Source organism: Gasterosteus aculeatus, chromosome X (genome assembly GCF_964276395.1).
Source record: "Gasterosteus aculeatus chromosome X, fGasAcu3.hap1.1, whole genome shotgun sequence".
Taxonomy (NCBI): Eukaryota; Metazoa; Chordata; class Actinopteri; order Perciformes; family Gasterosteidae; genus Gasterosteus; species Gasterosteus aculeatus.
The window spans coordinates 19888581-19914463 of NC_135698.1; the positions used below are offsets into that span (position 1 = coordinate 19888581).

General features: G+C 41.5%; 6 protein-coding genes across 7 annotated transcripts; 4 read left to right on the forward strand and 2 right to left on the reverse strand.

Annotated features, from left to right (window-relative positions):
- Window positions 1-50: 50 nt before the first annotated feature.
- Window positions 51-6164, reverse strand: LOC120809115 (uncharacterized). Its single transcript, XM_040162718.2, has 19 exons — window positions 5956-6164; window positions 4537-4639; window positions 4317-4431; window positions 4049-4223; window positions 3846-3957; window positions 3486-3592; window positions 3080-3206; window positions 2830-2950; window positions 2640-2725; window positions 2369-2499; window positions 2227-2286; window positions 2079-2142; window positions 1887-1981; window positions 1651-1779; window positions 1354-1468; window positions 1129-1266; window positions 837-1003; window positions 674-756; window positions 51-484 (listed from the first exon to the last, which is right to left on the reverse strand). Exons 2-19 carry the CDS (start codon window positions 4613-4615, stop codon window positions 292-294), a joined length of 2097 nt encoding a protein of 698 aa, XP_040018652.2. The 5' UTR covers window positions 4616-4639; window positions 5956-6164; the 3' UTR covers window positions 51-291.
- On the reverse strand, window positions 6091-10068 carry LOC120809116 (interleukin-17 receptor A). Its single transcript, XM_040162720.2, has 11 exons — window positions 9794-10068; window positions 9662-9683; window positions 9247-9390; window positions 8979-9097; window positions 8783-8903; window positions 8423-8470; window positions 8117-8265; window positions 7943-8017; window positions 7785-7854; window positions 7424-7519; window positions 6091-7340 (listed from the first exon to the last, which is right to left on the reverse strand). Exons 1-11 carry the CDS (start codon window positions 9890-9892, stop codon window positions 6514-6516), a joined length of 1770 nt encoding a protein of 589 aa, XP_040018654.2. The 5' UTR covers window positions 9893-10068; the 3' UTR covers window positions 6091-6513.
- Window positions 10069-12813: 2745 nt separating this feature from the next.
- LOC120809121 (troponin I, cardiac muscle-like) lies at window positions 12814-14294 on the forward strand. Its single transcript, XM_040162724.2, has 6 exons — window positions 12814-12954; window positions 13031-13162; window positions 13245-13334; window positions 13424-13594; window positions 13680-13770; window positions 13876-14294. The coding sequence occupies exons 2-5, from the start codon at window positions 13058-13060 to the stop codon at window positions 13764-13766; spliced, it is 453 nt and encodes a 150-aa protein (XP_040018658.2). The 5' UTR covers window positions 12814-12954; window positions 13031-13057; the 3' UTR covers window positions 13767-13770; window positions 13876-14294.
- Window positions 14295-15437: 1143 nt separating this feature from the next.
- On the forward strand, window positions 15438-18372 carry LOC120809120 (troponin I, slow skeletal muscle). The gene is made up of 6 exons (XM_078083464.1): window positions 15438-15488; window positions 16222-16562; window positions 16799-16930; window positions 17045-17134; window positions 17874-18047; window positions 18148-18372. The coding sequence occupies exons 3-6, from the start codon at window positions 16826-16828 to the stop codon at window positions 18235-18237; spliced, it is 459 nt and encodes a 152-aa protein (XP_077939590.1). The 5' UTR covers window positions 15438-15488; window positions 16222-16562; window positions 16799-16825; the 3' UTR covers window positions 18238-18372.
- Window positions 18373-19865: 1493 nt separating this feature from the next.
- LOC120809119 (troponin I, fast skeletal muscle) lies at window positions 19866-22089 on the forward strand. The gene is made up of 5 exons (XM_040162722.2): window positions 19866-19981; window positions 20105-20236; window positions 20769-20858; window positions 20986-21159; window positions 21378-22089. The coding sequence occupies exons 2-5, from the start codon at window positions 20126-20128 to the stop codon at window positions 21462-21464; spliced, it is 462 nt and encodes a 153-aa protein (XP_040018656.2). The 5' UTR covers window positions 19866-19981; window positions 20105-20125; the 3' UTR covers window positions 21465-22089.
- A 656-nt stretch (window positions 22090-22745) lies between these two features.
- Window positions 22746-25869, forward strand: bpgm (2,3-bisphosphoglycerate mutase). 2 transcript variants are annotated; one of them, XM_040162721.2, is made up of 3 exons: window positions 22746-22876; window positions 23357-23979; window positions 24386-25869. In XM_040162721.2, exons 2-3 carry the CDS (start codon window positions 23379-23381, stop codon window positions 24559-24561), a joined length of 777 nt encoding a protein of 258 aa, XP_040018655.1. In that variant the 5' UTR covers window positions 22746-22876; window positions 23357-23378; the 3' UTR covers window positions 24562-25869. The 2 variants fall into 2 exon arrangements, with proteins under 2 accessions (XP_040018655.1, XP_077939589.1); XM_078083463.1 differs by having other exon boundaries at window positions 22788-23087.
- Window positions 25870-25883: the final 14 nt, after the last annotated feature.

Genomic DNA, 25883 nt, shown 5'->3' on the forward strand with positions numbered 1-25883 from the left:
TTAAAGTAGTTCATATGAACTCCCCCTTGAACAGCAGTAACAGACGAGCATTTTGAGTTTAGGATTCGTCCTCTTTTTTATTTGAATTGAAATATTTCACAAAAACCTATTTGAATTTGAATTAGAATACAATAGTCTCAGTAAAACCCTGTTGTCTTCAAACCTTCATTTACATAATTACTATTCAATGTTACTTTCTACATTTTGTTTCTAAAACTTATTAAATTAACAAACCAATGCATAAATGCACAATTTTCACACATTTCATCCAACCTCTTTTTGTATATATTTTTAATTTATCCACATGAAGCTGGGTTTGGGCCAGCACTGAGGGACTTTGTTGGGATCCACAGAGTCTGAGGTGAGTGTAGGGGAGATGGGGTGAGACGATGCCAGGGACAACCGTGCAGCCAGGAGGCCCATCCGAACACAACTGTCTGTGTCTCGCTGGTGGAGAATCCCAGCCATTAAAGCACCTGCAAGACTGAAGAGAGAGAGAGTCGGGAAAAGTGCAGTTTTTTTGGGATGTCATCTAGTCAAAATGATATCGTGAGTGAGAGAAAGTGTAAAAGGAAGAGGTAATAAGAATGTAAGAAGTGCATACAACTGAAGCAGAGAACGTTTTAAATTAAACTAAGAATAAGGAAGAGGAGGTCAAGTAAGTTTTTAGCACCTATCTCCTGCTCCAGACACATTTATTGTCTCCTCTGCCGTCACAGTCAGCGCCGGGTACTGGACGGCACAAAGCTGCCTCTTCTGCAAACACACGGGCAATTTCATCATCATATTAATCATCGTCATCGTCATCATCATCATCAGATATAAGTTGTCCTTACCCTCTTCTGTTTTCTTGGCTGCAGGTTGACAGAGCCTGCATCGTGCTCCCCGCACACCAGCACCCCACCAGCCCCCAGAGTCACCACCAGACAGTGGACGTGCTCCAGGAGGGGGCGCGAAAGAGCCACAGCAACACTCAGCATCTCCTCTCGAGTGCTCGGAAGTACTGCCACCCAACAAGACCAAAACCACATCCTTAATCACTGACACTTATTTTGCTCTAAATGCAACAGCTGTGTGTTAGTAGGTTCAAGTTAAACCACAAAGTGCACGTTAAGGAAGAACGTTTACCATCCGGTGTTGGGAAACCCAGTGTTTTGTTCATGGTGCACAGCTCTGCCAGGTTTGGAGATGAATAGGACAGAGACTTCCAGGCGTCTGACAGGAAAGGCTTCGAAGCTTTATCTGAATCCGTTGGCTCATACCAAACTGGGGACACACATTGATTGCGTCGTATTAAAATCAATGAGAGATTCCGATCACAATTGTTCATAGTGACCATCTCCTTATGCTCACCATTGATGTTGTGCTTTTTGGCAATGGAGCAAACATAGTTGATGGTGGAAACTGGAATGTTTCCATCGAGACACACAAGAGTGGCTGATAAAAGCTGCTTCTCAAACTGTGACACCTACATCAATAGAGAGCATAATAAAGAAACAGCAAATAGGTGAACTTTATTCCTAAACAAATGTGCAATAAGAATATCAGAGAATGGTAAACTGTGTTTCAAAAAATGAAACAAAAGGAATGAAACAAACGATTATTCTCTTTATTGAATAATCTGTGGGTTAAATTGTTGTTGCCACTCACATACTGCTCTGTGATCTGCTGATGAACTTCCATGTCTCCCAATCCAAGACTCAGCTCCCCGTTCTCGTTGATGACGGCGCAGTAAGTTGCTGTGTTTTGCCCTGGTAGTCTGAGCACACCACTCGTGTCCTTCGAGAAATAAGACGAAAGCCCACCAACGTCACCTTTACCTTTTTTAATTCCTAAGGGTGATTATTATCATGCATAGCAACAAACTACTGTTGTTGTCCACAAACCATGTGTTTACAATACTTCATCACTGCTTGGCTGTGTGAGTCAGCTCCTGTAGCTGAGATGAACAGGGGACTACGGCCTAAACGACTCAGAGCGTCTGGAGGGGGAAAGCACCACAGACGTCAGTGAGAGACCATCAGATTGGAAGAAGCGTTGAAAACAATGCGCATCTTCATTATCAGATGAAAACACACCAGCAATGTTCCGTCCTACACCACCAAATGACTGACACACACTTCCTGGGTTGGTCTGTCCAAACTGAAAGATACAGCTTTTCTTAGAAGTAACAAAGAATGATATTTCCTCACGCGGCCGGCAGTAGTGTCGATGAATCAAACTTACATGAAGTTCTTTCGTCTTTCCTTTTGCAATAAAATCAACATTTGTTCCCCCTATGACAACCTGTAAGGAAACAGCATTGTTAATACTGTATTGTGCCAATCACATTTGACGAAACAAGTCCATGGTGCGTGTTATTGCTCACAATATCTGGGCCTGGTGGGGGATTTCCACGATGATGAGTGTTGCCTCTGGACTTTCTCTCAGTCATTTGTTTTGACAATGCGCAGGCTATCTGACCTCCAACTTTGGCGTTGTTATGAATGAGAGCAATATCTGAGAGCACAACAGGTTAAGGGCATCTCAGCTGTGACATATTGCTCTGTGACATTGACTGGCCGATGAGAAACCTCTTTCTTTCCAAAGAACTTGATGTGTTCTCTGCTTGACGATGGATCCGATTTTCAGGAGGATACTGGCCTGAAGGGACTTTCCCTCGGTCAGCTCATTGACCATTTGAAGAATGAATGGCGTCACATCTCTTCCTGTTATACCTTTAGCACTGAGTAAATGCGAAAAAGAAAATGTACGTTTCCTCCAACGTTATTTAGTTTTAATGATCTCAGGTGTGAGCAAACACAACTGATGACATCAGACTTTCTGTACCTCGCCTCGCTTAATGCGGCCTGGATGGCTTCCTCTGTCAGCTGGCCGGCTGCCGCGTGCTCCTCTGGTATGGGCACCGCTAACAGGACGCCGCTTTGGAGATCCAGAGATAGAGCGCTTGCTGAATGACGCAAAAAAAAACAACCCCAGATCCACATTGATAACGGGTATAACTGAAAAATTGTATTTGGTAAGAATTCAACGTTGACCTTGGTGTGTTTAGGGTGAATGATATTAAATGTAGATTGACCAATGAGCGCTGCAGCTTCCTCGGGGTCGGCGACTTGGCACGGAGAAGTGAATCCGCTTTGTGGAGAGAAGAAGGCTGGAAAACTCCTTGACTGTCCATAAGTGGCCACACAGACACCCTGCGTCTCCTAATAAAAGATACATTATCTGTCAGTTTATTCAAGGGTTTTGTGCAATTTTGAACAAGACTTTTCAATTCTATTATAGGCACATAAATAAAGACAAAGTGAAATCCCCTTCTCCATCGTGTCCACCCCAAAGTGCATCACCAATTAAAAACAAAAACTGAAAATGGTTTAGAAACTCAAAGTAAAGTCACCTCAAGCCAATAAGTTGTATAAATAAAAAGATTGCGGAAAGATTAAAGCACAAACTCAAACATGAAAACATTATCTGAACATTCTTACAAGGAACTCCAGGGTGCGACCGATGTCCAGAATAGACTTGACACCGGCCGAGACGACTGCGATGGGAGTCCTGCCGAGCGCTGTCAAATCGGCGCTGATGTCCAGACCTGGAGGAATGATGGAGCCGGATGTTAAGCCTTCACACAACTGGTTGCAATGGTTCCCAAGAGGAACTTCCTGTCCCAACATTACATTCCTTACGCGTGGAGCAGTTCCTCAGCTTCATTTAATATCATCATAAGTCCACTGTAATCTCTCCCCATGGTCTTTGTATCAATTGCAGGATTGTTCACTCTCCATGTGAAAGAAATACGTCGTCACGGTTCGTTAGACTAGTCGGTGTGCGTGAGTCATGCTTACTGTTCTCTCCGTCCCTGTGGACCCCTCCGATGCCCCCTGTGACGAACACGTGGATGCCAGCTCGATGTGCTGCCATCATGGTGGCCGACACCGTCGTGCCCCCAGTGAGACCCTGAGAGAAACAGGACAGCGAACCAGAAGTCGGGGGACGGACTCATTGTAGGTTGTGAGGTCATTTTGCGAGGTGCGTCTTGCGGTCTCACCTTGCTGGTGACGTGGGGCAGATCACGATGGGACACTTTCAGGGAGCCCTGGCAGATGGCGAGCCGTTCGAGCTCCTCGGAGGACAGACCAACGTGGACCTTACCCTCGATCACTCCGACCGTGGCGGGAGTCGCTCCTTCAGCCCTCACAATGGCCTCCACCTGCTTCGCTGTGCTGAAGTAAGACATTGATGGCATTCATAGCCGGGGGATCAAAGCTACTTTTAGCTGCGGGTATTAAAGTGTACTGACACTTAAGATGGGATACCTCAGGTTGTGTGGATAGGGCATGCCGTGCGTTATAATGGTGCTCTCCAGTGCAACCACTGGTTTGTTTTCTGCCACAGCCTTGGACACAGATGGATGAACTCTAAAGAGGCTGCCTGAGAGAAGAGGCGCCAAGTCATCGTTATTACCATCAATCTGATGTGCAATATGCACACATTACACTTTTAAGTGTTGGCAATACAATGAGAGGATGCATTTACCACTTTTACAGAAGGTGCTTTGAAAGGTCGCGATTCCTCCTCTCAGGATGAATGCAGAAGCTCTCTTCAGCATCCTCATTCTGTTCAGATTTGAAGGGAAACCCTGCAAACATTGAACTGTTATATCTAAGTGACAAAAAGTTCCCAAGACTATTAAGAAGACTATTAAGACTATTAAGACCCTTCCATCTGGGAGGAGGCTGAGGTCCATCAGGACCACGACCTCCTGCCACACGAACAGTTTCTTCCCGTCGGCAGTCGGGCTCATCAACAGCCCGGTCCCCCACTGACTGACTGTAACACTCCACCGGTCACTCCCCCTCATACTGCACATGCCACTTTAACTGCAATTCATCACTTTGTCACTTGTCACTTTGTCTCTTGTTTGTTACTTGATTGTTAGTGCACTTTATGCTTAATATTTTTCTTTTTTTACTTTTTAATATTTAACATTTTTTAACTTTATTCCCTTGTTTTATACTAACCCATAGCCTTAGCCTTATTCTACTAACCCATTGCATTAGCATTTCATTCCACTTTATTTTATTACTTGTGCACTGTTGTCTTGTCTGTCTACTGTCGCGCACTAATCGCCAAGACAAATTCCTTGTATGTTTGACATATTTTGGCTAATAAATGTTTCCTGATTCCTGATTCCTGATTCCTGAATCCTGATTCCTGATTCCTGAAGAAGTGTTTTTTTAAATTCTATTCATGTTTAAATTCTCTGTATACGTTGTGTCAGATCTCATTGAGACCAAAAGGCTGTGTAGGTCACACACATTGTGATTGTCAAATCAATGAACAACGTCATCTCAGCGGCTCGAAGAGACAATGAAATGCTGACCAGTTACATCACACTCTACAGTGGTCTCTGTCACTGCAAGGCACAAGTCCAATTCAACCATTGTGAAGATTTTCTTTGGTCCAGTTAGTCAAGAGAAATTCCATCAAACCCCCTTTGGGCCACTCTCAGAAACAGTATTATTGTTTTTTTTCTCTTCTTCACTGTATTTTTCACTAAACATTTTTGTAATAAATTTGTATCAGACAAAATAATTTTTTTCTCCATATATTAATAATGATTTTGTGCCCAAAACATGAATTTGACATTGTTTTTCATTTGAAATCTCAACAATAACAGTGGGAGTTTAAATACTAAACAAACACTTTAAATTACAGTCAAACTGTCTGCAAGGCAGCTATATCTATAGGTGTTATCAGCATTCACTCATTTCTACTCACATGCTCTTTGCTATAAGAGCGAGACCATTTATCGGGGGTACGAACACTGACTATGTAATCAAAACGTCAAAACGTCTCTGCTTTGCAAAAACTCTAAAGCACATTATATTAAATCAGTATAATATAATGATAATAACAAAAATCTGTGTCCTACAAACACAGTGTTTAGCTTACCTTCACCAGTGCAACTAAAATCCAAGAAACTTTGCTCAGAAGGCTGAACTTTGACCTAAACTCTGTTTACACATGCAGCCCAAAAGCATCAATCACCGATCCTTGTGATCTAAAGTCTAAACTACTCTGGATTCCTTTCCTAAGAGAAAGTAATATATATTTAACATTAATGCAAGATGCAAATATACTGCAGCACTTTTACGAAAACAAGTAGATACACAGGCAAAATAAAGTAAATAAACCATTGATGAAACAACAAAGATTTACAACACATTCTGTTTTTTTCACATTTAAATCTGCAAACCGATTGAAGATTCTACACAGGTTCATTCAATTTGTCCATTGGCCCAATAGTTGATCCAGTGTACCTGTTTTATTACCTGTTGGTTTTCCCAGCAGATTTATTTGGTCCCACAACACTAATCACATTGAATGCTTCTGATAGTTTAAACAAACAGTGGAGAAGATCATCACTGATCACGCAAAACATTGACGTAATTGCATCAAACCCTCCCCCATGAGAGGGTTCAACTCAACTGAGGTGCACATTTGAAACTCTTAAGCCATGTAAAGCCCTGTTTTGTCTCGAGTGAGATCCCTTTCCTTAGTCTTAACATGACTGCCGACTTGGGTTGAGTCGGGTACGCAATCTGTCATCATGTCCTGGATCTCCACTGAGTGTCCCAGTAATTCATCTTCAAACCACTGCGGATTCTCCAGCTGGTACGCGTGAAAAGCCTCTAAGGCGTCCCGCAGGGCTCCACCTGAGGGACAGCGAAAGTACTCGCGCTCTGAGAACCCCTCGACGTGATTCACTCTGCCGGGCTCGCGCTTCTCAGTGTCCATGATTCTGAAAAAGAGCTCCTCAAACTGTTTCATCAGCTTGTATCGAACTGTGATGTTGAAAGGCGGCGGAACATCTTCTTCACAGCAAACATCGTCAAAGTAAGCCAGTATGTACTTCTCGAACGACGCAGAGCGGACAAAGTGGGGGACCATGAGGCTGAGGGCCGGGCTGAGCATGTCCCCCACGGCTGAGCAGGCGTCCTCTCTCAGGCAAACCGGTTTGTCTCCACACATGGCTCTCCATTTGGCTCGTACCCCTCGGGAGCACAGGATCAGTATCTTATCTGAAGAGCTTCCCGTTTGGTCTCTGTGACAGTCCAACCACTGGATGCTCCCCAACACTCCCAGCCTCGTGGAGTCCAGCAGATCCAGGACCACTTCGGTACCGCATTTGGACGCCATGAAGGAACAAAGCTTGAGGACTATGTTTTTGTATAAAGGGTGGTCGAGGGAGTAGATGATGAGGACTCGTCTTCTGTTCTGCATTTGGAAACCATCTGGTTGCTGCTTGCTAGTGGAGGATGATGTGTTCACAGGATCTGTAAGAAAAGTCAGGTTGATTGGTTGTTAGCAATTCAAGCTGCTATTCTGTTCAATATTGGGCTGTTAAAGGCAAACAAACCTTTGTGAGAGGCTTTCCACAATAAACAAGCAAGAAAAACACCAACAGCAAGAAGCCCCACTGTTGCCTTGAAAAGTGAAGTTCGTGGTGAAGAATCTAAGAGAAAGAAAAACACAAATACAGTTTATATCATTTTAGACAAAACATAATAACAAAAAATATTCCCGAAAGGTCCCAATATAAATCAGAGTAAAGAATATTTATCCAATGTTTCTGTGAATTGTGGGATCATTTGTTGTATCTGGGTCAGAAACATTTAATCAAATCAAAGAATCTGAGCAAAGCGTTCTGCATCATATAGTTGAAATAAACACACCGCTGTTTTATGAATATATGTATAGATGTCAAAAAGTATACTTACATTCACATAAATCAATTATTTTCTCGGGGCGCCGACAGTTCTTCTTACACCGAACAAAAAACGGCTGAATCTTAGAAACAAGCCGAGCAAAGTGAACCTTTAATGTTAGATCATTTTCAACTGTCAGGGACGAGAGAATACACACACATTAAACTCACCATTAAAACCATTTTACAATGTGAAAGCTGCCACCAGCCGAACTCAAAGGACACATTCAGCAATGTTTGGTTTTCCTATGGACGAAGGAAACGACATTGACTCAGCATCATATGTGCAGGTTTCTCTTCTACCACATCCATTGTTCATATAAGCGATGAGTATAGTGTGATTACCTTTGAGACATTCTTTGAGCAATGGAAACCACGACTCTGGATGGAGACTTGGTATCTCTCTGAATACTGAGCTGCCTTAAAACCCACAACAATCAGAAACCTTCTACCTTGCTTATAAAAAGTGGTCACATTAGGATCCCATAGACTTCCTGAAATACAAACCATGCACGTTAGTTACATAGTAAGTACAGGATTGATATATATGCAAACAACTCTTTGCTTTGTAAAGGTATAGCAGAGTTTAGTCTGTGAGCAGAGAGGTGCGGACAGCTCTAATAAATAATAATATAGAATTAAAGAAATTACCGTTTTCCAGACACATTTGGGCCTTTTGGATTCTCCTGTCAGCACATCCTGGCCATGAAAGTGAATATTAGAGATGATTAGACGATTAGATGTTTAAAAGTAAATACGTGTGATGTGAATGAAAAGTGATCAAAGGATCATTCTCATATTATTGAATTGATCTTTTTTATTTACGTTGTCACTACTTCCTGATTGAAGAGAACACATCTTTTTACATTGCTCATTTTAGTTGTGGCACTCGACTTTCCTCACATAAGAACACCCCATAGAATTACACTCTACACAGAATCATTAGAACTTTTAACCTTGTTTGTACAGCAAACATAAATCCAATGTGTCAGGGCTATGGAGGGAACTCACCTGGGATGGTAATCTGCTTTTTTAACCTGTAGTCTTCAATATCAGGCTCTGGCAGATTGAAAAGAGACAGCATGTATGTGCGGCCGGGCTCTACCACGACTCCGTCCAAGGAAAATGTCCACTAATAAAGAAAAACAGATCTGTAGTGTCCGTAATGCTGAAGCTGTTATAGCAATAGTCCTCAAACGTATCTTACCTTCAAATAGGTTGGATTAAGCTCTTTCTTCAGTTTGTAAGAAAACTGCACACATATACTTTTATTTGTACTTTCATCCAAAACACTGATCTCTGATCCACGAAGGGCTTTTACACCTCCTGTAAACAGAAGAGAATGTTTGTTTCATTTCAAGGATTTAATCTCTGACGCCTTATTTTCTGTAAATTGGTAGTTCACGCATTTCAGATTGTCAGTTACACAGTGGGCTCTATTTAGTCACAGAACAGCAGACTTTAACAACACTTACCATCTGCCTGTATTTTCCACGTGACGTTCACAACAGGAACAGGTCCATGTTCGTCCAGCCAGACTCCCACCTGCTCAAGATCCCACTCTGGACCAGTTGGAGCGTGTCGTCGACGTTCAATCGTTCGTTTATCTGAGCAGCTATCTGGATATATATATATATATATATATATATTTGTGGTTAAGTGTGTAGGAAGGAGGATCACACGAATGGCAAATTAAATTCTTAAATTAAAATGTCTTCCTGTATAAATCATTACCCATTCAATGAGTAGAAAAAAATTGATGTTTTAAATTTAAACATTCAAAAGCAGAAATATTGATTATTCATAGTATTAGCACCTCGTCATATCAATTGAAGCCTTTTATATTTATATTTAACTAGATTTCGCTGATTTGTCAACTAAAATACTTACTAATTGTGCAGTTCTCAAGACCCTGGGAAACAGACATGAGACACGTTGTATGATGACATGATTTAATGGATTAAGGACGGTAAATATCAGTTTACTCTTTATTACTTATTTCTTAACCAATTGAATCCTCACCGGTTGGGTGCAGTCCGGACGCTGGTCCAGAATCCTAAGAGAGGCCAACGCCTGGAGTCCGGCAGTCAAATAGAAACAGAGAAGAGGAACACGGATCATTGCGGTGTAGCGCCACGACACGCGTGGAAAAGCTTCTAAAACAATTAAGTAAACAAGAGCTACAATAAACTCCGTCTGGAGAGACGGCTCAATGGTTTGTTTGAACAGAAACCGAGGAGGCTCGGTGTGATCTGATGTCGACCATTGTGACGTGTTTATCAGGTGCCGACATCTGAATACACAGGAAGAACACGCTTATCCAATGTGGTTTGCAGTTTCCATTTGCATGGGGAGCATTGTGTGTGCATTTCATACAGGATTTTGAAAGAAGTCATCTACTCATTGCAGCGTGTTAAGTTAGATCGATGGCAACTGCGAACCACAATGTCAAACTATGAGACAGTCACATGGTGGTAGCAGGGACCAAATGTACAAAAGGCTAAGTTGTTTATACAGTTTAAAAGCCATACGCAGGAAATGAGGATACATACAACACAGATATTAAACTGTAGGGGTCAGTAGAGCACCTCTCAAATCACCTTTTAACATCCAGCCAGACCTCACATTACTAGATATAACTTTTTATCATATATTTGATATACATATATGCTATATTTGATATAACCACCAAACCTGCTATCATTCTTTGTTTACAGGGATTATATTCTACGGGACCAAATCGGGGCCGTGGCTATTCCTGTGAATTCCTGTTGCTTTGTCTCATTGTTACCACGTCTGCCCAGAATAGGCCGCAGTGGTTCCATCGGATCTCTGCTGAGTGTGAGAGTTTTGTGGCGGCCATTGTGATCCAGTCGCCATGAGGGCACCTTTATCCAAATACAGCAGCTTGTTCGGTACAGCTGCAGGTTGCCGTGATGTGTTCCTGTTTGAATCAGTAGACACATGAGGTGACAAATAAAACTTTGAAGCACCCATAACTGGTATAACATAAAACATGTTTGAATTGTGTCAGGCTGTAATGTTTTTGTTTATACTCATTTACTTGTTTCCTGATTCCTGATTTTATTACTATTATTATTATTATTTTAATAAATCAATAATACAATTGATGTATTGATACTTTTGCGATATTTTTGTTAAATGTATTCTATAGTGAATTTGCCTCACTGGTACTTTTCGTGTTTAATACTAGTTTTAGCTCCACTTCGCACTACGTCCTCACACGACACGACGTGACGAAACATGAACCCAGTGAATGAAGCTTCAAGTTCAACTTAATTAACCCCAACCTATCAGGTTTTCAAAGTCTACGACGTTATTCTCTACACCTCATGACACAAGCGATAAAAAGTAAGCGCGCTCGGGGCGCCTGATGTCCCCTCAGAGAAAGTCAGCTGTCGGCCTGCAGAGGGACGTGCGAATGCCCTCGTGCATTGTTATCACATGAGATAAATGGGTCACGGGTTGAGGGCAAATCAAAAAGGTTTGCCCTGTGATGCAGACAATTGTCAGGTGGACAGGGGGTCTATTTTAGCGAGCCATTCACATGAGACTTTGAATACATAAATCCTTCTCTAATAATCATGAAGTGCTTTTTCTTTGCCTGACTGAGTCCTGTCGCTGTCCTCTCTGATTCTCAACTTCAAGGTAAGTTTCATATCAAGGGCATCAATGTTTAAAGAAAATACAAGTCAATGAAATGTACCACAGACCTCACAGGGGGCTCTTTAACCTGACACTCCTTGTCCTGCTGTGACCAGCAGCCCAGCTAAGTCTCTAGTCGAGTAAAGTCGAGTCAGACTTTAATTTAGGGAGCAATGAAGACTGCATATCAGCATACTGCCGACACCTCTACAGGAGCTGGTATTTACGTCATGGAATCCCTGCAATGTCACCACTACGGTCTTAAAGTGACTTTTCAAACTTTAGAGCTTTTGCTTCTTCGACATCTTTTGGTCCTCGTAACCATGAGGCTCGAACCGCCCGCCAGTAAGCGGCTGGGAAACGGCACGCTCGACCCGGCGTCGTGGCCGAAAAGCTAGCGTGAAGAGTGATGATGGCTGGCTGACACGAAGATGGCAAACTCCCGGGGCAGAGGGGCAACGCTGGAGGCTTCTCGTAGTTGTCCGCTGCTTGGCTTATTCATATTAAATGTCACACCCTGTCAGACTGGATTCATTTAAAATGGATTTATTACTGTGTTGCGCCAGAAGCTTTGACAAGCTTTCACCCTTCTCTGACACCTACATCATTTTATTTATATATAATGTTATTGTGGAACTCATTCAAAATAGGAAGCATTGTAGTTTTAAATGAAGAAGGTCAAAGAAAGTAAGAGAATACAGCAGCTCATTACATTATGTTAAAGCTCAGTTTTACTTTAGTTGTCTATCCTTTAAACACAGATATATCCAGTTACAAGAGTAGAATATGTTAATATAATATGTTAGGAATCAGGATTGGGATAGGAAACTATTTCATTTGCTCCAAAAGTTTTTGTCACTTGACTGCCAAAACGTTCTCTGGCACCAACAAGGCGGCAGCAGCTGCTGTGGGGCGACGCGGCTAAATATAACCGAGTTACAGGCTCCTCAGCAGCTCTTTCACAACAATAGAGTGGATTATCTGGTCCTGCAGGATTACTAAAATGTATCGGACAGCCCCCCTGAGAACTATTAGAACCAATGAATTAATTACAGGTATTAAACTTTGAACTAGTCGGATTAATCAATCATGTAAACTATTATATATATACTATATATTATATAAACACAAAGTGGAGTCTCCAAAACTATGTGGGAGTCAAAAATACATGTAAAATGCATTAAGAAAAGACTTAAACCTCCTTTCTGCTCCCAAGGAACCCTAAACTGCAGACATGTCTGATGGGTGAGTATCGGTCTCTCAATGCGCCACAATAACCTACACAATTACCGTTATAAATATAATAACATATTTTTATATTTTACATCGACTTTTCTTGTCTGGTGTCGATGAAGACCGGTGAGTTTCTCTTTTTATTTATGATCAACATTGATTTGGAATGATTGATTCATGCATTCATGTGAAGATCTGCACTGATGACCGTATGAAAGTAAGTCTTCTCATCTTTCTCACAGAGAAAACAAAAATATTCAGCAACACGCCGACTGCATTTGAAGGTACGTCTCGTCGACCTTTAGGCCTCAGTATCAATATGCGTTCTGCGACCGATGAACTGTCTCACGTGTGTTACAGTCCAAACTGCTGAAGAAAGCGGCGTCCATGCTGGTAACCGAGATTAAAGAGAGGAAACTGGAGAAGGAAAGAGTCGTGAGCGCATGCTTCCCTGCACTAACGCTGTCCGGTCTGTCAGCCGAGGAGCTCAAGGTAACACTGAGCGAGCAAATCAAGGTGGTTCACACGTTCCCATGATTCTACGTCACCTCGACGCTTCTCTTTTTCTTTTCAGGATCTTTGCAGAGAACTAAATAGTAAGATTGATGTCGTAGACGAAGCCCGTTATGATATAGAGGTCAAGGTAGACAAAAATCTGATAGAGGTACAGTGAAACTGAACCACACAAAATACTGTGCGTGTGCTGCATTTACTGACCTGCGGGGATGCTGAAAATGCGTGTTTGTCGCACAGCTCCAGACATTGAATCAGAAGATCAACGGGCTGAAAGGGGCAAAGAGGCCCAACTTGAAGAGGGTGAAGAAAACTACCGATGATATGCTGGGCGCATGCGGAGACACCTCCAAGCTCATGAAGGCTGATTTCAAGGTCAACCTCAAGACAGTGAAGAAGGAGGAAGAAAAGGTGAAGCTGGAAACCTGGCAACATTCCTTCTGAAAATGAGAAAATGGAATGAAAAGTAAATCAAATCCGTCTTTTATCTTTTCAGAAGGAGGAAGTGAACGACTGGCGTAAGAATGTGGAGGCCATGTCCGGCATGGAGGGCAGGAAGAAGAAGTTCAATGCAGGACAATAGAAAGGTGTTATGCTACCAACACATCGTCTTTCCCCAAGTAAAGATTCACTTTAAAATGTTTTGTTTTTTAAGAATTATATTTTAAATCCCTTCGTTGTCTTCATTTCAGAATCATTGTCTGGATGTCTCAAAGGAGAAGTTTCCATTTCAAGATGAAATAACGTCATTTTTAAAGAGTGATTTCAACTATAGGGACTCATGAATTAGATTATTAGAATAAATGGATTCAATTATTAAATACGAGCAGAATTTAGATACTACAGTATCAAAATAGATTTACCTTGATTTAATGTATGTAAAAAACACCAGAGTACTCCATGGATATAATCATATAACTTGTATCGTAACCTGTTGTATACATTTGCATATTGAAATTGTGTAAAGAATTGGCTGATTATCTTGATGAGTTTGTCTTTTAAAGTGCACTATTTGTATCATGCAGATGTCTGTAATACCGCTGAGTCGGATTAAACAAAAGCAACAATTTCCCTGCTTAGTTCCCAATAAAAAACAGCAATAATCGTGTTATTGAATTGATTGATTCTCTACTCGGAGGGGCAGGGGGGGGGGGGCACGGCGGAGTGCAATGATATAAAGTACAAGATGCTAGCTGACAAGACAGAGGAGGGGATTTTAGTCGTGCACTCGCATCAGGCGGAAGGCAATATGAGGAAATGCAGGCTCTGGTGTTCCTATCGAAGGGACTCCAAACCCTAAGCTTCTAGTCTCCATTCAAACACATTCTACAAGAAGTAACCTAAAACTTCTTTCTGACCCAAGGTTTGTACTCTACTATTCTTGTTTAGTCTTTTCCTGCCGACCAATCCTCATGTGAGGGCGTGACCCCGTTACCACAATGTCAGTTCAAGTGCTGAAGGTCACCTGTCTTTGTTCCTCTGCTCCAGCAAATAAAACCTGGCTAACATTTGGCTCCCAGGTGGTGCTGCTTTTCACCACGGCACACGTGCAAAAGAATGGTGATGAGAATGTGAAGGAATTTGTTCAAGGAAAATGAAAATTCGTCTTACTCCTTGCGACTTGATGTGGTGAGTAAAGGGAAAAAGGCGTATTCGTATTGGAAAAGAAAGAAAAAAATATGGTGTCATGTTCCCAACGCTGACGCATTTGATTTATTTCCAATGTTTAAATCTCTATTTTATTGAAAATTGTCATGAACAAAGCAATATCATACATTTGATTTGATACAATTGATGAACCCACAAGAGATGAAGATATAATAAGTATATAATAATCTAACTAAAAATATTAGATGCCGATAAACGGACATCTTGACATCCAGATTCAAACCTGGGCGCTGCTGTTAATTCTACAAACAAAATGAATATCCCCCACTACAGGTTGATTTCTCCTGTTTGACTCCTTAAGAACTTTAACAAGACTCCCCCAAGCCGGTCAAACGTGATTGTGTGACACTGACCCAGCGCGCCACCAGTGGGTCAGAGGACAATGTCTCTTTAAATTCTCACTGTCACTTCCACCAACAGGTGTTGTCCAAAAACACAACATACCCAAACGTGTTGGGTATTAGGCCCATAAATGAAGTTTTATTACCTCCTTTCACGTATCACATTGTGGAGAGTCTATTTCTGTGGGCCACTCACACTCGCACTGCCGCTATAAATCGGATTTTTCTCCCTCAGAAAGTTGATTGCTGCCTCCGTCACGCACGCGAGGCTTAAGGAGTTGTTTGTCTTCAACAAGGTAACTAGTTTCTTCTACTGGTGGTCATTGGGGACTCGGTAAACCGTCGAGGTGTTGCGCTCACTTTGGGGATTAAGGAAACATTTCTCAGCATGTTGCAGCCGGTTTAAAACAATCACCAACAGTTTTACTCATTATCTGCAAAGTATCTTATTCAGGGACGTGTCTTACAATTTATTGTCATTTGGACATCATTGAGATTAACAGCAAGTTGTCACTGTACATTCCTGTGGATCAACTGGCCGTTAGACCTTTTCGTCGCCTATGCAGAGGCTGTGACTTATGTTAACACGGCTGTAACAATGCATAGAAATAAATGTCTGCACATAATTCAATTGAATTCTAATATGTATTTAGATCTATTATAATATTACATTTAACTATGGGGAACTTGTTTTCAGATGAGGAAAATAATAGCATAGTTGTATTGTAACTGCTATATGTAATGTCGAGGACAAATATAAAGTAAAGACAATGTTATGCAATGAATAAAAAATGGGAAATTACAACCAAAATTCTTATTAGCGCTAAACCGTACAAGGGCAACAACTGAGTTGACAATAAATAATTAAATGTTTGCAGTGGGTTAAATACTTTGAGCATTAAGGTTAAATTGTCATTGGTCATTGATCTTCTGCGTCCAGCTCAATTCTAAGGTGTTAAAAGGTAGTTTGCAATCAAATGCATTAATACTTTGATGAAAATAGACTTTCATTTACTTTTCCAATTCTAGTGGCGGTATTCAAGACAATCATGGCTGATCTGTGAGTATAATCGCTTCCGCTTCACTTTAAAGTCTTCAAAGTATTCTGTAATACCATGTATTGGTTTTAATGATGTAAATAAGATCACATGTTTTTCTCTCTCTCACTAATACTCCAACAGAGCTGTGAGTATCTATCATACGTCATCTAGAAATGAGCTCTGTTCTCAGTCATCTAGTTTTTTACTGATGTAATGACAAAGATCAAATATGTAAATGCGTGCATAATATATGTGGAGTATTTAATGTTTTTCATGTGTGAATTATAGAAAAAATCCAAGATCTCCTCCTCTCGAAGGCTGGGGTTGAAGGCAAGTTTTTCTTCCTTTGATACGTTTTTAAAATCGATAAAATGTATTTATTATGGGGAACACATCGTTGTATATGCTCCCTGTGTAAACCTCAGAAATGGTATGTGTGTTGAGAAATAGATGATTCTCGTACAATGTACACACGTGTCAAATATGAACATATTTCCATGTAAATTGATCCAATATCCTTTGGCTGTCTAGAGTACATTTTTAAATAATTTTGACATTTTCCTTAGATTCGACTTTTGACCGTCGCTGGTCAGATGCTGCAGGAGGAGACGGAGCAGAAAGCAAAGGAAAGAGAAACTTTTCTGAAAGAACGAGTTCCTCCTTTAAATCTGTCTGGTCTGTCTTTGCAAGAGCTTCAGGTATTAAACTTTGTCCAAACATTCCAGTACAATCACTAATGTATTTCTTTCTAGTTTACTGTAGTATTCTGATCAGAAAAGATGGCGTCTTCTACTCTTGTTTTGTTTAAACAGGATCTCTGTAAAGATTTGCATCACAAGATTGAGGTTGTAGATGAGGAGTGGTATGATGTTGGACTCAAAGTGGCCAAAAATGAAAAAGAGGTGAGCTGATTATGAATGAAAATGAAAATACAAATGTCTTCACTGTGAAAACGTGCTCAGAACGTAAAAGAGCCGAATGTGAACAAACATTGCCTCCAGGTGGCGGCAGGAGACATAACAGCGTTAATAAAGTCTGATACAGTCATTTTGTTATATGACCAAACAATGCGCCAAATATATGCTGCAACTCAACACTGCACATTTGCCTTTTACAATATCAACAGAAAACTGAGATGAAATTCTAAATTCAATCTTAAGCATGATATTAAATGATAGGACTATAATACAGATATAGTACTGATATAATGAAAAATAAGGGGGGCAGTGTAAATAATAACAAATAAATAACAACGATTTGATAAAAATGACATTGTGGCTAAATAGACGGTAAATAAAATATTTGGTGTTGGGAAATCAGTCTTTCCTAACCAGAATCATCCGTAAAGGTAGCAACTAAAAATGTATTCTTTAAATATGCTATTCTCACCAGTACAGAGTGCAAGATTTATGTAAAAGACCCTGAACAGATTAATAGTAAACTTTCAGCTCTCCGTTTGGGATTAAGTACTGATAGACGTATATTAATAAAGCCTGATGTTCATGAATTCATGGATGCATTTGAAAAAGCTTCCCTCTACATTTTGTTCACGTAAAACGTTTAATAGAAGTGAGGGAAATATGGTGTACTTGACTCCCAATGGTGAACGAAAAGGTAACTATGAATCCAATCTCCGTCCAGATAGGAGAAATGAAGCTGAAGGTCATTGAGATGCAGAGCAAGTTCAAGAAGCCGACGCTGAAGAGAGTGAAGATCTCAGCTGAGGCCATGCTGAGCATTCTGCTGGGCTCCAAACACAAGGAGTCCATCGACTTTAAGGCCAACCTCAAAACGGTCAAGAAGGAAGAGGAAAAGGTAACACGGGCTTCTGCTTCGGCGCCTCAGCAACCTTCAACTAATGGCTATTTTTGGTTGAAATAATCGGTCTGTCTGTGACGCCTTATGTTCCAAACAGAAAGAGGAAGTCACCGATTGGCGTAAGAACGTGGAGGCCATGTCTGGCATGGAGGGCAGGAAGAAGCTGTTTGACGCCTCCGGAAACTAAAGAAACATGTACCTTTGATTAAGAGATTATCTTCTTAAAATAAAGTCCCATGACTTACTGTTGTATACCAATATTTGACCAAGTACTACATTGCAGGTAGGACAAACACCAGGATAACCAGGATGGTTTCTGTGTTTACCCGCTTTGTCTTAGTGGTGCAGTGTAGGTCTCCTCTGCTGCCTTTGAGTGGCAGCAAAACACCATCAAACCATCACTCTGACACTTGTGCTGTGGATCTACAGTATAATAAGCTGCCTGCCGAGAAACATTGTTTGTCCCTCGGGAATGAACAAATCCTATATGTTACCTACAATTAACAATAACAAATATTCAAGATCTATTTCCTATTAAATACATGATGGTAGAAACTAAACAGCAAGAGTTGTTTATTGCTGTCAAAAGTGTGTAATCTTCATATTTGTATTTTGTACTTTATACAAGCATGAAACCAGCAATTTCGTCCCAATAAAACTGCTTTCTTCCACTGTGTAATCTTTGCATTTTATGTAGGGTCCAATTTTATTTCACAATTAATACGTAATACTCCTTTAAAAAAATCGAAGAGACTGAGGAAGCATCAGAAGTGGACGGACCCATTAAGATTTGATAACTCACACATGTGCTATATGAGAGACACGGCACAAGAGGGGTGAGGACAGAGGGTCTATTTTAGTGAGCCACTCACATGGGCGCTAGAATCTATATATCTACCCTCTTTCTGCCCTTCTCGACTCAGAAAACGTCGCTTGAGGGTATTTGTCACCTATTCTATAAGGTAAGGAGTTTTATTTTGAAACACTGCAGATCATGAAGGGATAAAATAGTAAATTAAGGCTTTTGGTTACAATAATGTATAAAAAAAACTACTGTATCCCTTTTCAAAAAGCGTGATTAATGTCAATTTCTGATCTAATTTCTTACAACTGAATTTAAATAGATAAAAATCTACACGGGTGTAAGGGAGTAGAGTTCCTTTTGTTCAGGTCTGAGATCCGCTGGCTGGAGTTATTAACGTGACATTAACAGTGTGGATTCACCTCTTTGCGACCTATTCATTATTACATTACATTACACATTTGAATTGTTTATAATTGTGTGTTGTTGTCATTTCACTGTAATGAAGAATTAACAAAACAAAAACAACATGAATCCGGCCCTCTGTGGTGTAGATGGTTTGTCTAATTTAGGCTTCGTTTTTTGAGAGAATTCTTTAAAGTGGTTGAGTTTGACCTTCGGACAATGTCACACATGTGTGTCCTCTACTGCAGAACTGCTACTTCTGCTGAACGGGATTCCTCAATCAGAAGTGCGGCTTTTTTCACAGTTAATTATTCCGTAAATTCTGTAAAATATAATTTCTTATTTCACTTTTCAGTTTCAGATTGATCTAACAAGGGGACACATCGAACTGCAACAATGTCTGAATCGTAAGCATCCGTGTCTCATTTACTGTCAGCACACCCCAACTTACTTGAAAACATTTCACAAATCTAATAAATTGCACATTTTCTTTATCTTTTTCAAATGTGAACGCAAACTCCCCAACTGGATAGATCGGTGAGTTATTCATTCGTTATTATGTTATTCCATGATTAACGTGCAAAACCGTACAGGAGACCCAACACTGGGAAAATCACTACCGTTGGATATTTTAAAAGTTGAACCAGATATCTGACATGTGCAACCTTTTCTTTTCCAGAAACCGAAGCCAAAAATCTCTGCGTCCCGCAGACTGTTCCTGAAGGTACGTTATGTGTCACCGTGTACTCTTACTCTCGAATGATAATGCTGATGAAGTGTTTCCGTGCGGTTCACCCCACATTGCCTGGTGGGCTGGGATGTAATTCTGCTCATGTACATGCACCAGACCAAACTGCTAAAGAAGGCCATGACTATGCTGGACAACGACAAGCAAGCCAAAAAAATTGAACGAGAGAACACCCTCGCTGAGAGAGTCCCGGAGCTCCAGCTGTCCAGCCTGTCTCTGCAGGATCTGCAGGTACGTTCATCAGGGAAGCATCAGGTTCTTCCCTGTTGTGGCTCTGAAGAAATCTGTCTTTAAACTACATACCTGTCCAAGCACTTTGAAAAAGTTGCTTTTTCCAAACCTGCTACTAATGGTTTTCAGCCCGCAAACAATTACTATGGGCTTTTAAGATATCCGTCCAATCGAATTCTGCTGGCGACGAAACACAATCAAGCTGAATGTAACGCAGTTGGTGGTTCTCAAAGCATGAAAAATCTCATTTAAAAAGCTCAGCGGCTTTAAACTTTAAACAGCAAAGACTTTCAATTCAGCTCCGCGTTGAACTGAGAGCACACACACTGAGGTGCAGACCAGTGAAAGCATTTTGCCAAAGCGCGTTGTGCTAGAGGATCGAGTTGTGGTATTAAGTGTCGCACCGTCTGTGTGCATTGTTTCTTTGCTCTATCCATCTCTCCGTGAAGTCAAAACCAGTTATTCAAATTGCAGCAACTGGTATTCAAACCAGTCGAATAAATGAACGGTCTGTGTGTCTGTGTGTCCACAGAATATTTGCAAAGAGCTGCACCGGAAAATCGATGTCGCTGATGAAGAGCGCTACGACATTAATGCTAAAGTGACGAAGAACAATCTGGAGGTGACTACTATTTGTGACCAGCAGTTTCAGTAGCATCCTTTTATGTAAAACAACACGCATTTGGACTCGGACAGTTCTATGGCACCACTGAGGGTGCGTTTGTTCTTCATGTGGTAAAAAAAAAAAGATACAGGAGCTGTCTCAGAAGATCTTTGAGTTGAAGGGCAAGATGAAGAGACCTGCTCTGAAGAGGGTGAGGGTGTCTGCCGACGCCATGTTGGGAGCTCTGCTGGGCTCAAAGGTCAAAGAGTCCGTGGACTTCAAGGCCAACCTGAAGACTGTGAAGAAGGAGGAGGAAAAGGTAAAGGCTGCTGCCTAAAACTAATAGAAAGTAACACCGTGCCACATTGATGTGGAGGACGTGAGAATGTATTTTAGGCAGTAATGTTCGGTGCATGAATTTCATTCGTCATATTAACAAGGAAGTATGTTTGCCAACAACGCAGGCCGATTTGTGGTGAAAGTTGTCTGGTTTTAGTCCGACTGGGCTGATTAAAAATGGTCTTTTCACCCCTGCAGAAAGAGGAAGTGACCGACTGGCGTAAGAACGTGGACGCCATGTCTGGCATGGAGGGCAGGAAGAAGCTGTTTAATGCTGGACAGTAGATTGTGTGTGTTGGAAAAACATTTGCTGCTCCAACAACAGGCAGAACAAGTGAAACTTTTGCTTACTCCATAATGAGAGTCGGTTTTTCGGAGTGAGTTTTTGGCACAGTTCATGTTTCAAGTGTATTGACAAAAGTAAAAGAGTCTAACTGTTCGATAATTCGTTCAATGCATATAGTTTTTTACATAACATATTATAAAAACATATGTATATATTAGAGCAATATAAGTTTTAACTTATATTAATACCATATTAACCATATTCATTTACGAACACAACTCCGCTTTGGCTGTTCAGGTCCCCTGTAGTAACGTTACTTGCTTGCTTTTTGGCCTTTGATTGACATAAACAAGAATTCAGAGTAAATGCTGATTTGTCTTCAAGTATAAATCGTATGCCCATATTATCCACAATAGTGTCCTACGAATTATGGACTTAGATGACAACTTAGAAGCACATTTCTGTACCTGTGTTTCTGACAAGAATGTGGGGGGATGCACATTCCAGGAGTAACTTGTGTTGGGGTTCAACAGATGTGCATCCTTCAAAAGTTCATTCAGACGTTATGATGAGAAGACGCAGTGTTGTAAATTGTGGATCCAATAATAAAATAATCATTGATCAGTTTTGTGTTTTAAACCGTAATTCTGCCACTGCTCCTATAAATCACATCTGATGGTATTGCAGCACACTTTTATCTGCAGTGAATGATTTTATGATAGTTTTTACCGTGGTAGCTCTACCTTAGACACCACTGTTGTATTTAAGACAAATGTTGCAAATAAAATATTGGCACAGTTCAAAAACATGATTTATAATTTTAGTATTAATCTGAATCTTTGATTTGTCACTTCATTTACTTGAATAATCCAAAATGCATCAACTCATTCTCAATTGGTTTTCTGAAAATATATAAGCCTCACTACATCATCATAATCTTTTTTTCTATATATACATGAGAAAAAATGTCTTCAATGTAGAGACATCTTCAATGTGTTCAACTTAGCCTTATGGTTTTACTGTAGCGTTACACCGCGTTAGAGAGAGCAAAACAGTCGTCGTGTTAAAAAGTTACGCAGGTTTCATTTGTTTTAATGAACCGAACCGTACTTCCTCTCTAAGCACAAAGGCAACTCAACAACAAACCTCCTCAAAGAGGCGACGGTTAGCGGGCGGTCACGCCCCTTCTTCCCCTTCTTTCTCCCACCACGAGCAACGTCCCTACGCGCTACTACCACCCCTAATATGGGCATAGCATCTGACAACGGTACCGCCTCCGCGTGACATCCACCGCTCTGATTGGAGGAAGCGGTGGTCACTCATCAACGGTCCACGGGAACAACTGCTGTACATGGCCGAAGATTTACGACTGTTCCAGCTACTTTTAGGCCGGATTTAAAACGGACACAGGGTAAGGCGACATTTTCACGACATTCAGATTATTTGGGGATGGCTCCGCCACATACTCGTGTTTTTTTTTTAAACGTTGGTTTTGTCTTTTCATGTTACCTGGACCTGAGCGCCAAACGGTATTCTGTACACAGCAACACGTCCATCCATCCTTCCAGGCTGGCCGATAAGCAGTGCAGCACCATCCCAAAAAATGCCCGCGGAATTATACAGTAAAGATATCTTTGTCTCCGGTACAGCCCGAGACTGCAGCTAGCTAACTGCTGTAACGTTATATATTGATATATACACGCTATCACGCTTTTAGCTCGTCACTCTTATAAGACAACGTCTTTTGGTGCCACTGCGCCTGCGCCAGCGCCAGATCTCAGATCAGACACACGGATCTGTGGCCACCTGAGATAATACACTGGTATTGCATCATTTCCATTAACTTACTACTTGACTAACTATTCTGTTCATTTCTGCTGATCGTGTGAAGGTCTCCGCTTCTGGTGCTTCGGATGTCCAAGTACAGACTCTTTCTGCTGAGGCATGGGGAGGGGGCCTGGAACAAAGAGAACCGGTTCTGCAGCTGGGTGGACCAGAAGCTGAGCGAGGATGGGGTGAAGGAGGCCCGGGACTGTGGAAGACTCCTAAAGGAGCAGGGCTACAAGTTCGACTTGGTATTCACCTCCATACTCAGCCGCTCTGTTCACACGGCGTGGTTGGTGCTGGAGGCCATGGGTCAGGAGTGGGTCCCCGTGGTCAAGTCCTGGAGGCTGAACGAGCGCCACTACGGCGCCCTGATCGGCCTGAACCGGGCACAGATGGCCCTGCAGCACGGAGAGGAGAAAGTGAAGTTGTGGAGACGGAGCTATAATATCACTCCCCCTCCAATGGATGAATCCCACCCTTACTTCCCGGAGATCTACAACGACCGCAGGTACACCACTTGTGACGTGCCGAAGGAGAAGCTCCCCCGGGCGGAGAGCCTGAAGGAGGTCTTGGACCGGCTGCTGCCATACTGGGACAGCGCTGTGGTGCCAGAGATTCGGAAAGGCAGGACTGTGCTCATTTCTGCTCATGGAAACAGCTGCAGAGCCCTGCTGAAACATCTGGAAGGTATGCGGCGTACTGCCCTAAGCTATTCTAAACAGGCCTCTCTCTTAGCTTTTGTGCTCGTCCAGTAAATGCATTCAGGCTGCTGTTTGTAGTCATCACCATTGAACAGGGATGGACATATTTCAGTTCTGCAAATGGAAAGTTGAACTTGTGTATAAAGGCCAGGGAGTTTTATGTTACATTCGGCTGTGGCTATTAAGTGCACGCTGACCTTTTCATTAAAAGCTTTGGAGGCTCCTCATGGCGCAGGACTCCTTAACTTAACACATGTGGACTATTACCCAATAATATCGAGCATTTCTTAACAAACTTTCATTCAGCGTTCGTGCATGTCCGTTATCAAGCCTGGTCGTGGCTCCTTTTGTGTTTAGCGCGATCTTAATATCACTGTCTTTTATTTCAACAGGAATATCCGATGAGGATATTGTCAGCGTGACTTTACCTACAGGGATACCTGTGCTGCTTGAGCTGGATGAAAACCTCAAGCCTGTGAAACCTCGACAGCTCCTGGGAGACCAGGCAAAGATTCAGGTGGCAATTAAAAAGGTGGAGGACCAGGGAAAAGCCAAACAATCTACTTGAACACATTAATGGCTGTAAGATTTAACCTAGCTCGGTTCTGGTTGCCTGTACGCACTTTTCTTAGCCACAGGCACAGTGGGCATTGGTGAGAAGATGCAAATAATAATAATAATAATAATAAAGATGTATGACATCTTACAAAAACAGCACATTGTTAATATGATTTAAAGGAAGAGGTGACATTTCTGTGTATGTGTGGTTGTGAGTGACAGGTCAGACGGATGGGAGGAGACGGTACTGTACTGCCGTTGTTTCAGTGTTGCGTTGGATTTTGTCTAAGCTGGGTTGTTTAAGCTAACTGTTACCACGTATGCCTGTATGGTGACCCTAAAGTGTTGGTTTATTTATTTACCTAGTGACTCAACCTTGTAGATCAACTGTAATGTGATGAAGTGGAGAAATGTTCCATTTTGTCCAACAGGGAGAGAGGAGAAGGGGATGTTACTTTTCTGTTACACTGATGAGCTTTAGGAATATTCCCCTGGATTTAAACATGTGCCTTCAGAGTTAACGTATCGCTCAAATTCAGCAGCTTAAAAAAAAAAGAAGAAAAAAATCCAAAAAGCACTCCATCGACAAACCTTACCTCTTCATTCCAAGTGACCCCATGAAAAGCTGTAAATATGCGAAATCATTGAATTCGTCTTCTGTCACAGTTTCTTGTACTGTTAAATAGGAAGAGGAAGCGACATAGCAGAAGTTGTTTGGCCATGTGGTCGACAGAGCACAACCGTGACGAAACAGGTTGAGTTGAAAACACTGGTAATCTGGTGATAACTGTATTTTTGCTTTGCACTTTTGGGGGAGATTTTAGGAGTTTTTAAAATGAATCCCCCTTTCTAATTAAATACAACTGTGAATTGTGAATCCCATTACTAAATTCATAAGTGTGTCACGTCATATTGCTTACGTCATTTTGATAACCTGCGTGAAATTGGGCACAAATCCCGCTTTGAGTCTCACTTCCCGTCTTCTACTGCCATCTGATGTTACTACTGTGTGTGGCTTTGGCTACATCATTGTCTGCTGTATTGTGTGTCTCCTGGTTGAAGATGTACAGCACTGTGCATCATTTGGCTCTTGTGTTTTTATGTCTTCTTTCTCTGCCACTTTAATTTTGTACACTTGTCTGTTAGGTCAACAGGAGGAGATCTGCTAAGCTAAGCATTTGTAGCCACTAAGGAAAACGTTGATATATTTGCAATTTCATGGATTACTTAATGTCTTCCCTGCTGTTCACACCTTACCCAATGAGAGCTTGTATGATGAAATAAAAGAAAGATGAAATAAAATTTACTTTTCCCGAAACAAGGTTTTGCGTC